The 15304-nt window shown below is 41.4% G+C and overlaps 1 protein-coding gene across 2 annotated transcripts in view; it reads right to left on the bottom strand.

The window, feature by feature from the left end:
• Positions 1–15304, bottom strand: part of PUM1 (pumilio RNA binding family member 1) — a 130962-nt gene that overhangs the window by 17378 nt on the left and 98280 nt on the right. The window contains exons 15-17 of one of the 2 annotated variants that reach the window (XM_081087502.1): positions 7048–7315; positions 5360–5489; positions 2733–2861 (exon numbers count right to left, since the gene is read on the bottom strand). In XM_081087502.1, coding sequence (XP_080943628.1) covers positions 2733–2861; positions 5360–5489; positions 7048–7315 — 527 coding nt within the window. Of the gene's footprint in view, positions 1–2726; positions 2862–5359; positions 5490–7047; positions 7316–15304 lie in introns of both variants that reach the window. The other variant, XM_081087503.1, reaches the window with a different exon arrangement.

The raw sequence follows: 15304 nt of genomic DNA, 5'->3' as shown, positions 1-15304 counted from the left end.
ATGAGATTCTGACTAGAGACCTTCCCCCAAACTTGCTGCATCGGGTCTCATGTATCTTGAAGCTGAATACCTGCACCACGCATGTCTGGAACCTGGTATTCACTATCCAATGTCTTTGCTATGCCCAATCTTTATATATTAGCTCCACTGTAATGACTCCATATTTATGGTGGAAGGCTACGAGCCAGTTTAAAATGGTGACATTTATGAATGCAATGTCTTAAATTCCAGAGATGGTGAATATGTCAAGGCATCTAAGAGATCTTCTAATTTAAAAAAAAAAAAAAAATCAAGGTTACAATGCCAAAGACAAGCAAAAGGCAATAAAATTGGGAAAGTTTCCTAAAGCAATCAAATGTCAAAAAACAAACAAACCCAGCTTTATCCTGAAAATATAGTTATGGGACTGATAAGTAGAGAATGATGTTTATATAAAGGCAAAGAAGACTTATCATGGAAATGAAGGGGAAGGTGGCTTCCCTAAATATTTTCTTGAGCCCAAAGAAACCACTAGAGATTAAACCATTTCACATAAAATAATAAACTTGTATCTGGAAAACAAAAAATTATCAATAGCAGGAGGAGGAGTTCAGACCCAGAACAATTTATCATAGAAAAACCAGACCAGGAAAAGATATACAGAAATGCAGGATAGAAAGAACAACAGCTGGGGGGAATGGGAAGGAAGGTAGAAAACTACTATAATGTTGGGATCCAATCAGAAAATAATGAAATCTGAAAAGTTGGGAGACCAAATCAACAAGTTATCACAATCATGGGAGAGGGCAAAGATGGAAAAAATAGCCAGGAAACTATAATATTCCTGATATCTTTCAGTAAATGGGCTTTAAAGTTGTTAAAATATATAGATATATATATAGATAGATAGATAGATAGATAGATATCAGAAAGAAACTTCCATGTTCAAAAACACCCAGAAAACTAAAGAGAGATTTGACCATGAAATTTTCATCCCTGAAAATCCCAGGTAAAATTAAAACCATAATAATATGAACATTAGAAGAAAACTACTAGTAGTAAGTCTCACTCTGCTTCTATTTGCTTACACACACCACCCCGTATCACTGCAGCGTCTCCAGTACTGAGCACTGAATGAACAAACTCCAAGCTGCTGTACGTCTCCAACATTCCCTCTGCCTTCACCAGCCTCCTGACCCGCATTTCCAGGAGCCTCACACCACAAGGACTTTGGACTCCCCCAGCCTTCAATTGCCATCACCAACACCAATGCAGTGTTTTGTTTTGTTCTGCTTTGAACTGGAGGTGGCAGGTGCTTCGTCTGGCTCAGAACTCGAGTCCATAACAAAGATTCTCATCACTGAACTTTGCTCTCAGTGAGGGCAAGTGGCTCATCACTGCCAGACCAAGGCATCCTCTCCCACTGAGAAGGGCTGAGTGAGTTCAAAGCCCAAAGGCTGAGGGTTTAGGTGAGAAGCACCCCAAGGCTGGCAGCACCCGGGGGTTAATCTGGCTGCCTGGGCCCTGTGGTCTGTGGGGCTGGATGGACCTGCTCTGACTGTTCCTGAATCACTGGCCTCTGCAGGTGCTTTCTTGGTCAGCTCCCACTCACAGTACCCCGCGCTTTCGATCTGTCCCTGTTCTCTTTTCCTGCCTGACTCCTCTTTAGCGTGGACTTCTCCTCATGCAAAGCATTCCTTCAGTCCGTGCCAACGTTGCACAGTGGTTAGAGCATTGGCATAAGCACCAAAGAATCGCAGGTTTGATCCCAGCCCATCAGGGTGCATGTGGGAGGCAACCAAGCAATATACCTCTCTCACATCAATGTTTCTCTGTCTCTCACTCCCCTCCCTCCCTTCCATTCTCTCTAAAATTCAAAGGAACTCCTAGCCAGTAGATAAAGCGTCGGCTTACGGAATGAAAGGTCCCGGGTTCTATTCTGGTCAAAGGCACATGCCCGGATTTCGGGGTTGATCCCCAGTGTAGGGTGTGCTCCCCAGTGTGGGACGTGCTGGAGGCAGCCGATCAATAATTCTCTCTCATCACTGATGTTTTCATCTCTCTCCCTTTCTCTCTGAAAGCAATAAAAATATTTTTTTAAAAAAACAATGGGAAATAACCTCTGGTAAGGTTTTGGGGGGGTTTTTTTTTGTTGTTTTTTTTTTAAAGCCTTCCTTCCAAGACTCGGAGCACATGTTCTCACCACTGCTTCCCATCGCTCTTCCCCACTGTGCTCTCAGGGCAGGGATCATCTTGGTCATCTCTGTGCTGGTGTCTGGCACAAAGTGGGCATCAGGTCAATGTGCCAGGCCAGCCACTGCACTGGGAAGACACTCCTTGGGTAAATGGTGGTATGGTGGATGAATAAGAGAGAGTAAATGAAGGAAAATGGAAGGTGGTTTGGATTAAAGTTTGATTTGTTGAAATGTCAGTTCAAGCTGAAGAAAATGACAAGTTACTAGTATTTTACAGCCTTCAAGTCTTGACAAACAAAAAAAAGACCTGTAAAATTGCACCTACTAAAGACTGTTGAAGAGTGTTTGAAACCACTGGTTTTAACACAGGACACTTAATCTACTATAAATTTACAAATTGCACAGTTCATGCTTGCCATGCACAGAATGGCAGCCACAAGCACCAAAGAAAAACTGTAAAAGAAAAGTAAAAGCTGGCAAGTTTACAGGGTTCACTACATGTGCCATGGAGAAACATCAAACACCAAGAGAAAAGTTAAAGGGGAAACTTACAATTACCTGCTGGTCTGAGGGAATAAATTCAAGAGCTTTCTGGATAACACGGCAGCCATACATTTGCAGTGCCAATGACAGGACATGACCTCGAATCCGTTCTGCCAAAGCCAGCTTCTGTTCAAGGCTGCCAAACTAGACATAATGTTTGGGTGAACACCATTACTTAGGTAGAAGGAAAGAAACCAGAGAAAGCAAAGCATTCGTTATTCTGTATAAACCATTGGTATGCCTCCTTTAGCCTGGTCACCTATGATTAAAACATTTTGTTTAAAAAGCATATGTTTTTGCCCTAGCCCTGTGGTCGGCAAACCGTGACTCGCGAGCCACAGGCGGCTCTTTGGCCCCTTGAGTGTGGCTCTTCCACAAAATACCACGTGCAGTCGTGCACGTACAGTGTGATTGAAACTTCGTGGCCCATGCGCAGAAGTCGGTATTTTGTGGAAGAGCCAGTATTTTGTGGAAGAGTCGCACTCAAGGTGCCAAAGAGCAGATTGTGGCTCGTGAGGCGCAGTTGGCCGACCACTGCCCTAGCCGGTTTGGCTCAGTGGATAGAGTGTCAGCCTACGGACTGAAGGGTCCCGGGTTCAATTCCCGTCAAGGGCACATGCCCATATTTCAGGCTCAATCCCTAGTAGGGGGCATGTAGGAGACAGCCGATCAATGATTCTCTCATCATTGATGTTTCTCTCTCTCCCTCTCCCTTCCTTTTTTTTAAAAAAATATATTTTATTGATTTTTTTTACAGAGAGGAAGGGAGAGGGATAGAGAGTTAGAAACATTGATGAGAGAGAAACATCGATCAGCTGCCTCCTGCACACTCCCCACTGGGGATGTGCCCGCAACCAAGGTACATGCCCTTGACCGGAATCAAACCTGGGACCCTTGAGTCCGCAGGCTGACGCTCTATCCACTGAGCCAAACCAGTTAGGGCTCTCCCTTCCTTTCTGAAATCAATAACATATATATTTTTTAAAGCATTTGTTTCTTCAAGAGAATAGTTTTCAGTCTCTGATTATGAGGAACAGGTTTTAATTTTAAAAAAATTTCTCAGCTATCAACAGTAGTGTTTTACTATTAATATCTGCCAAACAAAAATGTCATTCATCAAAGCTGCCATTGATGTATTAGTACTATTAAATAAATCTATACTTGATTAATTATAAGAGCATTTATGTTTACTCTAAAATAATAATACATGTGGTAGACAGAATTCATAGGGCTTTACAAAATGTCTGGGGAAGATTCAAGGACTTATTACAGAAAATCAACAGCACTTTAGAGGTATCTGAGGTCCAGGGATTGAAAAGTTCTTTCATCTATATGAAATTTAAGCCAAAGCACATATGGGCACTCTGTTTTGAATTAGTGTTCAATATCATTCCAAGAACTGATATGTATTATCTATTATACAATGAAACCGAGTCAGGAGGAAAAAGAAAATCAAAAGGTAAAGCCGCACAATATTAAAACTCTTCCTAGAATGATTTTCCATCTTGGCTTTTTAGTTTTGTTTGAATAGCATAATCATGAGACTCAAGAGACTTTATGCCCAACCCACTCATTTTCTATACAAGGGAACTAAGGTCCACTTTCTCTAAGTCAGGGGCCTTTTTCCAGCTTGTCCCAAATCACATGGCTGTAAGCCACTGTTTGTTCAGCTACCACTAGCTACAGAGATCTGGAGCTGGAGACTCCTATATTTTTCTACCTATGACAAAAATAAGTGAAAAGATATTCTAAATCAAAATTGCAAGTCATGTTTAGGTTGGACTCTTAGTCCATAGCTGGAGAATTAAGTGTCGAAGAACTTAAGTCTTTACAAGACAAGTTAGGAAGATATAGGCTGAGTGAGCCACTTTTTAAATCTTCACATAAATCAAACAAAATAATACATAAGAAGCTAACAAATTTATTTTGTTCTGCGGCAAAGACGTACAATTCCAGTACTTTTCCCTTGTACTCATTTCTTCACCTCAATGTTTCATTTATTTCTGGATTTATAGCTTGGAGTTGTTGATCCCAGTGCACCAGGGCTATAATGGTAAGCCAAGAATCCCCACCTTTCTAAGAGTTTGGTTAACTAAGGGAACAGACCTAACCCAACAATCTCATTAATCCTTTCCAAAGACAATGATAAAAGAGGTGGCCATTATTCACATTCATGGAGGAAAACTAAGAAACCAAGGCCGAAGGATGACCCAGTAAGTGTTTAACAATCTTCACGACTATAGTTTATGATGAAAAACAGTAGAGTTGGTGTTCAAAGATAATTCTCTAGGAATTCTAAAAAAAAAAAAAAAAATTCACTTCTTAGAACACTTTATTGTGGTCTCGCTAAAATTATCTTACAAGAATTATTTCCTCAAAAAATTACATTTTAGTAAAACTATTGTAACAACCAGAAATAATGTACTAGAGATGCTAAATGGGGACAATGATTCTCCAAACACAGTTCTAAATTAGACTGGCATCTGCAAATGAATTGGAAAACATTTAAAAATTCTTTAAAAAGCCCACACACACTTCATTTTGAGGACTGGAATGGGATGACAATTCTAAAAACAGTTAATGAAAATCAAAATGCTCTGCAGAGTCTCTAAAGTCAAAGGATAGAAAGTACAAAGGCTTACTTCAAAGAACTTCTGAATGACGTAATTTCCAAATACATCCACCATTAGCTGGTAAGCGGCCTGTAGGATTTCATTGAAGACAAGCTGGCGCTCAGCTGGTGTGGCCCGCTCTAGTTTCAGCTGAATGAATCTGAAGTGCGAAGTAAAAAGGGCAATCACAGCATTTTAGAAAGACTTGGAAATAAATAAGAATTAGCTCAATTTGTATAATGAATCATTTCTGAAAATATATGTGTGTACATTTACACAGGTGCAGGTGCACATGGGTGCACAAATACAATTGTTATTTAAATGAATCCCTTGAGCTCACTTAATTGAAGAATTTCTAAAAAGGAAAAAATGTTTATAGTGTGACGTATACCCTAACTTAACTGAGCTTTTAAAAGTAGATTTAACCCCTAGAGTGCCGGGGAGCACGACTGCGCTCTTCCTATCTTTCGCCAAAAGTGCTGGGAGCGCTATCGCGCTCCTCCTGCAGTGTCACTATTAGATGCTAGTAGTTCACTCTTTATGTGGGAAAAAAAATTTAAAAACCTTAACTCAAAATGCCTTGGCAATTTTAGCATAGTTCCTAGGATATTGGTTGGCACTCAAAGGGTTAAGTGTGAGCATATGTCATTACAGTAGGACATATGTACAAAATTGTAATTATATGTGGGTTTGAGGCGAAAAGGGGAAATAGGAAAAGAGAGGAGAGGGTGAAGATGGGCATAACACAAGGAGAACTTTTTCCTTTAGAAACCAGTCCCACATTAAGAGGATTAAAGCTTATGGTCCTTGCTATATTATTCACCTCATATTCATATGAAGCAATACTCATTAAGGATGTGGAACAGTTGTTATAAATGTCTGAAGTAGTGGCTACTCAATCTGCCAATCTAAATAACAATTTTTTGATTCAGATGATTATCAGAAAAATCATGTTGTCTTTCAATCTGGTCTACAGGATCCAAATATGAGAAATCCTTGCCCAATAGCAAGCTGGCAGAACTTAGTGAGAAAGTAGGTTTTGTAGAAGCTGTTTCAGTGGGCACAGTCAGAGAGAAAGAGAAATGGAGACAAATAGGAAAGGATGGGCAACATCATAATTATGCTTTCTCCCCAGGACCAGAGTTCCTTTCTGTGAAGCCAAATGAATAGTCAAACAGGCGGAAGTAACCAAGCCAAATTCTGTTTTTGTAAGAGCTGCCTCTCTCACCTCTATGCAGACTCTCACTTCTATAGAATAAAACAACAACAAAAAAGTGATGGAGTTGTCTTAATCCTGAGCAGCAAGCAGAGGTCCAACTTATATTTGAGTAGCTCTTAACAGGGATTCAAATAGCAAACATGTGCGGATATATGCTTTGTGGTAGTGTTTGTTTCTTAAATTGTAGCCATTCTGTGAGGTTCTCGTGAATTAGAAACATCAGGCTAATATTTCAGAAAGGTAAAAAGGCTTGTTTGAAAAAGAAAGTTTATTTTAATTATGCACGTGATCCCAACTTCAATTTCTAAATGGTTCTTTTCAATCACTTGTGTATCTGGCGACCTTCATAATCCCAGTTTCTTTAAAATAATGGAAAGTACACTAAGAAGCAACTGCTTCAATTATTTTATAGCAATTTACTTAGTGTATACGTATTTGAGGAATGGAATTTAAGGCATTAAGATTTCAGTTACCTTAAGTGCCAAAGCCAAGTCCTCACCTGGACCCATGTTGATCTTGGGAAAATTCCATTATATGCCCAGCAATTTCTCGCAGTTGTAAATTGGGGTACCGGTTATTTCGAAAATCTTCCAAAAGCCTGCTCCTGCCAGAGGGCATGACATCAGACATTCCATATCGCAAACGGGAGGAAGAAAAAAGGGTGCTGCTAGGGCTGAAGAGGCTGGAGGCGCTGCTCGCACTGCGGTACTTGGCTTCCGCGCCTGGAGCAGCAGAGATGTATCTTCCGCTGCCATTTGTGAGTCCTCCTGTGGGTTACAGAACAGGAGAACTCAGGATTCATTCTTAAGGAACTTTGTTCAAGAGTGGAAAAAGCATCCCATACGTGAAAGCCTACATCATCTCTGATTCCTTTTCAATTCTGTTGCTTTTGTATTAAGATTAAATTCTATTAGTGCCAAGACTTCCATAAGGGCAATTCAGCAAGCTGAAAGAAACATTAGCACAAACATTATCTGGGGAATGCTTTTAACCACTGATAGGATACTGCTAGCAAAAATGGAGGAACAGTTAGTGAAGCCATTAAAATTCCTGCCTTGTGAACCAGAACCTGAGCACCGAGAATCAGAAAACACAAAATGCATGGAGACTTGAGTGGCTTTCCATTCTGTGCTCTGTGGAGATTCTTGCCCTTAGGGAATAAACCCCACTCTCCCATCTGAAACCCACCCCTTAAAAAAGATTGGGGTTTTCAGATTTGCCTGTCTTATAAAGAGAGCCACCAAAAAAAATCTTTGAAGAAATGATTCTGGTGCTGAAAAGAAGTCTAAAAATTATGAAGGCACCTTAGGCCAAGGATTACACATCAGGGGTAGAAAAAAAGGACATATGCTTTGAAATAGAAGGTTTTCAAGTTCTTCATCAGGAATGGCAGCTCTTAACACCTTCTGTTGAGACACAGCCTGAAATGATACAGTAGCAACAACTTTCATGCCACTGATATTGCTGCTGTGACTGATAACCAGGGAATAATAATTGTAAATTCCTAAACAAGTAAAACAAAGATAAGACCAAAAGGCTTATCAAAATGTAAAGCAGCCCTGGCTGGTGTGGCTGTTGGTTGGGCATCACCCCATGCACCAAAATGTTGATTTGATTCCTGGTCAGGACACATGCTCGGGTTGCAGGCTCGATCCCTTATAAGGGGTGTGCAGGAGGCAGCTGATCAATGTTTCTCTGCCCCCCATCCCGGCTCCCTTCCTCTTTCCAAAAATCAATTTAAAAACTAATCTTCAAAACAACTATGTAAAGCAGAATAATAAATTATATTGAGTACATATATTCCCAATATTGGCATAATTTTTACATAACATAAAAAGAATGTAAAGCCTTTTATAAATGAATGTGAAGCCTTTTCTTTTGCCGCAACCCCCCCCCCCCCTTTTAAACAAAAAAGTAAAGTAGATAAGAAACACACATAAACCAAAAAGAGTATGTAGATGAAAACAATTCAGGATCCAAGAGAAAAGTCACTTAAGGTGAACTTCTTTCTTCATGAGTTTTAATGAATGTCTGATTTGGAGATTAATGGTAGCTACAAAAATATACCCAGCTTGGATTTCTCCACAGAATTCTAGGGCTCATCTTCAAACTTCTGAGTCTCAATGAAAGTGATGAGACCAACTGGAAAAGGCTCAAAGTGTTAAAATGTGTAAAACATTTGTATTGAGCATTTGGCCTAAGCCAAGCTCTATGATAAAGAAGCACTTTAGGAAAATGTTTAGAAAGATTTTAAATTCCCATGTATATAACAGAGCATTAAGGCCCAAATGCTCCCCCAAAGACACAAACAATCATGGCCAGAATTGTCACAGGACTCTTAATTTCAGAGTCAGTGCCCTTGCAACTAGACAGGTCCATTTTCAGACTCAACTATATCAAGTTTGCTTATTCTAAAGGACACTGTTATTCTTGTCAAATTCCACAATATTTCTTAATCCAAATGGAAAACATTCCTTTAAGAAAAGAAAGAGAGGGGTTTATAAGAAAAGAGAACAGTAGCCATATGTGTGTTCTTTATTCTGTTTCAGAAGCAATACTTTCTTCCCTGACTTGAGATTGGGGGGAAATGGGCAGAGATGGCAATCAAGTAGGTCACAGGTATGGGAGAGTGTGATAATAGCAAGTAAGATGCTTAAGGAGAAGAAAGTAGCATGAACACACAACGTTTTGAAAATAATTTCAAGGTATTTTAAGAATCTGTCACCAACAAAAGCACTTAGGGAAAAGTAACCAATCAACAGAGAAAAGAACCGAATTCCTAAAAGGCCCGACACATATCCTTATAACAAGATCCTTTGTGACAAGATTGAATGACAGGAACCAATCCTGAACTCTGCCCTATTTCTACACCAGGGGTCCTCAAACTACGGCCCGCGGGCCACATGCGGCCCACCGAAAACATTTATCCGGCCCGCCGGGTGTTTTTGCCGCAGCTGCCTGTTGCTTAGCAGCCGACTAGTTTTTTTTTTTAAACTATAGTCCGTCCCTCCAACGGTCTGAGGGACAGTGAACTGGCCCCCCGTTTAAAAAGTTTGAGGACCCCTGTTCTACACTGATATGAGCCAATAGAATACACTTAATGTTTACACTTAATGTTTCAACCACAATTACATTTTCTGTTACTGTGGCCAAAAAGCATACTGACTAATGTCTAAGACTGGATTCACTGACTGGAGTACATCACGTGTAAAGTCTAAAGTAAAGTTTTATAAATTTGTTCTGAGGTTTTGATTTTGAGTTCTGGTCTCCTTGGATGCCAGGCTGCATACACAGAGCCACATACACACATAACATACGTACATACAGCTTTTTTGTTATTGTTAATTCTCATCCCAGGCTATTTTTCCATTGATTTTTAGAGAGAATGGAAGGGAGGGGGAAAGACAGAGAAACATCGATGTAAGTGATTGATTTGCCTCCCGCACATGCCCAGACCAGGGCAAGGGAGACCAGGGCAGGGACTGAGCCTGCAACCGAGGTATGTGCCCTTGACTGGAATCAAAACCTGAACCCTTTAGTGCGCAGGACGATGCTCTATCCACTGAGCCAAACCATCTAGGGCTATATACAACTTTTGTTACTGAGAAAGTAAGTAAACAAATCTAAAAAAGAAAAGAAATGTTCCCAGGTACAACATTATAATCAGCAAACTGACACAGTCACAGGCATATTTGCTTGAGCCGACTAATTTTTCTGTAAATATTCAACCAATGTAGGTTTTTGTTTAAAATTGTAGTTTCCTGATTGTTTATGTAAAGGTAACTGGAAAATAGTAGGCCATCAGTAAGTATCTCCTTTAGATGGGGAATATGCAGAAATGTGTTTTTTCAAGGGCACCATGGATTACACATCTACATATTCTTGTAACCTAACTACTATACACCTGGAGGTGACCCCTAAAAGTGTTTGAATTTGCAATTGATTTTAAAATAAACATTTCATACAGGGCCTCCAGAGAAGCCTCTTAGTGATCTCATCAAGTTTTCCCAGTATTCTGACATTCCACAGACATTAAGGGCTTAAATGCTTTGTTTAAATTACTATATGCAGGTTTCCAGTTCACATGTAAGAAGCTTGGAAGTCACCACTCCATCCTAACAGCAAGTATAAAGCTAAACAGATCAAAAAATCAGGAATTCTTCTTGGATCCTTAAAAGAAGGAAGAACAAGAGCAAACCACTGCCCCCAAGACTGGAAAGAGAGGCGAATACACGTCATACCACAGCTTACCAGAACAGGAACTTAAACAAAACCACCACCAGAACCAGTACTAACAGGAACACCTGCATGCAACTGACGAACTGCTAGAGGCTCAGTGTGGACAACTCTGAGAGTTTTAACTCCAGGGGGGCCCAGTTACATAGGGAATGGGGAGCACAAGTGCACAATAAGTATCAGAGAGAATTTTCCTCAGGCTTCTGGCAGACTGAAGGGAAAAGAAACAATTTTGAAATATGCCAGAGAACTAAACCTTAATTAACAAAGCCTGTCGTCTGGAGAAACTAGTAAACCAGAGCCTAACCTGCAGGGTTATGATCAGAGATTAACTGACCTGGGAAGGGAAACATGTAACTCCAGCCTACACAAACCATCCTGCCCCACGGGGGTAGGGGGAGTGCCACTAAGAAACGCTTGTGTGCCCTGGCTGGTTTAGCTCAGTGGATAAAGCGTCAGCCTGTGGAGTGAAGGGTCCTGGGTTCAATTCCAGTCAAGGGCATATGCCTGGTTGTGGGCTCGATCCCCAGTAGGGGGCGTGCAGGAGGCAGCCAATCAATGACACTCATCATTGATGTTTCTATCTCTCCTCTCTGAATCAATAAAAAATATTTTTAAAAAAAGAGAAACACTTGTGAAGTTGACAGTCCAGAGGCATATGCTCACTAAACGAATGAGATATGGATCATAGGACTTCCCTAACACCTCATCATCTCATTACTAAAGCCAATTTAAAGCCATTCCTTTTATCCAGTATAATAAGCCTGGCTATTAAAAAAAAGAAGAAGAAGAAAAGAAAAGCAAGCATCATACCAAAAGGCAAAAAAAGCCCTGACCGGTTTGGCTCAGTGGATAGAGTGTTGGCCTGCAGACTGAAAGGTCCCTGGTTCAATTCCGGTCAAGGGCATGTACCTTGGTTGCGGGCACATCCCCAGTAAGGGGTGTGCAGGAGGCAGCTGATAGATGTTTCTCTCTCATCGATGTTTCTAACTCTCTATCCCTCTCCCTTCCTCTCTGTAAAAAAATCAATAAAATATATTTTTTTAAAAAAAGGCAAAAAAAACACAATTTGAAGATAAAGAATCATCAGAAATATGCATGGCAAAGATATTGGAGTTACCAAACCTGGAATTTAAAACAACTATAATTAATATACTAAAGACTCTAATAGATAAAGTAGACAGTATGCATAGAACAAGTAGGCAAAGTCAGCAGAAGAAGGGATTAAGAAAGAAATGCTAGAAGATAAAAAACAAAACGAAGAATGCCTTTGATGGGCTTATTATCAGACAGGACACAGATAAGGAAAGAGTTGGAGGTTATACCAATAAAATCCTCAAAAACCAAAAAAAAAAAAAAAGAGAACATGAGGGATATTGGCCTATAATTCTCTTTCACTGTGTTGTCTCTATCTGGTTTTGGTATTAGGGTGATGCTGGCTTCATAGAATGAGCTGGGATGTGTTCCTTCTTCTTGAATTTTTTGGAATAGTCTGAGGAGGATATGTTTTAGTTCTTCCTTGAATGTTTGGTAAAACTCCCCTGTGAAGCCGTCTGGCCCCAGGCTTTTGTTTGCTGGGAGCTTTTTGATGACTGCTTCAATTTCTTCCAACATTTACAAGGAACTCATGAAACTTAATAATAGGAAAATAAACAATCCAACCAACAAATGGGCAACGGACCTAGACAGACACTTTTTGAAAGAGGACATACAGAGGGCCAAAAGACATATGAAAACATGCTCAAAGTCACTAATTATAAGAGAGATGCAAATCAAAACGACTATCACCTCACACCTGTCAGAATGGCTATCATCAACAAATCAACAAACAAGTGTTGGAGAGGATGCTGAGAAAAAGGAACCCTTCTGCACTGCTGGTGGGAATGCAGACTGGTGTAGCCACTGTGGAGAACAGTATGGAGCTTCCTCAAAAAACTAAAAATGGAACTCCCATTTGACCCAGTGATCCCACTTCTAGGAATATATCCCAAGAAACCAGAAACACCAATCAGAAAGGATCTATGCACCCCTATGTTCATAGCAGCACAATTCACCATAGCTAAGATTTGGAAACAGCCTAAGTGCCCATCAGCAGATGAGTGGATTAAAAAACTGTGGTACATCTACACAATGGAATACTACACTGCAGTAAAAAAGAAGGAACTCTTGCCTTTTGCAACAGCTTGGATGGAACTGGAGAGCACTACGCTAAGCGAAATAAGCCAGTCAGAGAAAGATAAATACCACATTATCTCACTCATTTGTGGACTATAGAGAACAGCATAGACTGATGAACAGGGACAGATCCAAAGACAGAGAAACAGCAATCAGACTATTAATCCCCAGAGGGAAAGTAGGGGAGGGTGGGGGTAAGGGGAAGAGATCAACCAAAGGACTTGTATGCATGCATATAAGCCAAACCAATGGACATGGACAACAGGGGGATGAGAGCATGAGTGGGGGGTGGGGGGAAGAGGATGGGTGTTAATGGGGGGGAATGAGGACACATTTGTAATTCATTAACTAATAAAGAATTTAAAGATTAAAAAAAAGAGAGAACACTAGAGAGAAACTAAGATGGCGGCATAGATAAACACCGGGAAATAGTCGCCTCCCACAGCAATTGAAAATTATCCCAAAGGACGGAGCAAACATCGTCCAGAAAAACAGGAAGGCTGGCTGAGTGTAGTTTCTACAACTAGAAGACAAGAAAAGCACGCTGAGAGCCAGAGGACCTGCGGAGGCTGAGTGCAGAGGTACGGCGGCGGCTCGTGCGCGCGGAAAGGGGGTGGCACCTGAGGAGCGGCTGTCTTTTTGAATCACAAGCTCCCGACTGCTCTGATCTCCGGTTCCGGGAAGTCTCTGGGGACCCAGGACTCATACGGGGAGAGGCTGCTCTCTCAGGCGGCAGCGGGCGAACTTGGCGGATTTCCCTCAGAGGTGCTTGCAGCCATTACCGGGACACTGAGACGAGCGACTCCGGGCACGGAGAATCAGCCATTGCTTCTTTCTCCGCCATTTTGACTCCCTGAGACCCCGCCCCACCCGGGCTGCGGCAGAGGCTTTTGCATGTGAATGCCCCGGCCCTTTGCAACCTGATAATTACCTAACTGCAGCGGGGCCAGCCAGACCCGGAACTTCCAAGAGAAGGCCCAAGGCCCCGCAGCGGCTTGCATTGCTTCACAGCTGAGCCTCTTCATAGTTCCTGCTGTGTGGCCTCAGGCAGGGGCTGAATTAGCACCTCCTTAGATCCAGGAGCCACTGTACCCAGCGGTCAGAGGGGGACCATTCTCCCACTTCAGACACAGCTGCTTCCCACAGCCAATTGGCCTGGAGGTCAATTCCTCCCAGTGATCCTACATCAACCAAGGCACTAAGAGTGCACCAAGAGTGTCCACCCCAGGTAACTGGGGAGGCTGAGCCACTGGGCCCTACAGGACACCTGGCGCGCAGGGACACTCTATCAACACAGGGAAGCAGCCAAAATGCGGAGACAGAGAAACAGGTCACAATTGGCAGAAACGGAGGAGGACAGACGACTGGATATAGAGTTCAAGGCCACGTTTATAAGGTTTGTCAAGAATTTTATGGAAACCGCCGATAAATTTAATGAATCCCTCAAGGAGTATAGTGAGACCATGGAGGACATGAAAAAGGACCAACTAGAAATTAAGCATACACTGACTGAAATAAAGAATATTTTGCAGAGATCCAACAGCAGACAAGAGGATCCCAAGAATCAAGTCAAAGATTTGAAACACAAAGAAACAAAAAATACCCAACCGAAAAAGAAAAAAGAAAAGAGATTCAAAAAGTATGAAGATAGTGTAAGGAACCTCTGGGACAACTTCAAGCGTACCAACATCAGAATTATAGGGGTACCAGAAGGAGAGAGAGGGCAAGATATTGAAAACCTTTTTGAAGAAATAATGACAGAAAACTTCCCCCACCTGGTGAAAGAAATGGACTTACAAGTCCAGGAAGCGCAGAGAACCCCAAACAAATGGAATCCAAAGAGGACCACACCAAGACACATCATAATTAAAATGCCAAGAGCAAAAGATAAGGAGAGAATCTTAAAAGCAGCAAGAGAAAGACAGTCAGTTACCTACAAGGGAGTACCCATCCGACTGTCAGCTGATTTCTCAACAGAAACCATGCAGGCCAGAAGAGAGTGGCAAGAAATATTCAAAGTGATGAATACCAAGAACCTACAACCAAGATTACTTTATCCAGCAAAGTTATCATTCAGAATTGAAGGTCAGATAAAGAGCTTCACAGATAAGGAAAAGCTAAAGGAGTTCATCACCACCAAACCAGCATTATATGAAATGCTGAAAGGTATTCTTTAAGAAGAGGAAGAAGAAAAAGGAACTCTTACCATTTGCCACAGCATCGATGGAACTGGAGAGCGGATAAATACCACAAGATCTCACTTATTTGTGGAATATAATGAACAACATAAACTGATGAACAAGGACTGATCCAGAGACGGAGAGGCTTTGACTGGACTGTCGGGC

This window comes from Myotis nattereri, assembly GCF_964212035.1.
Source record: "Myotis nattereri genome assembly, chromosome: 3".
Lineage (NCBI taxonomy): Eukaryota > Metazoa > Chordata > Mammalia > Chiroptera > Vespertilionidae > Myotis > Myotis nattereri.
The sequence above is the reverse complement of the archived record's forward strand: the minus strand, read 5'-3'. Positions and strand labels throughout refer to the sequence as shown.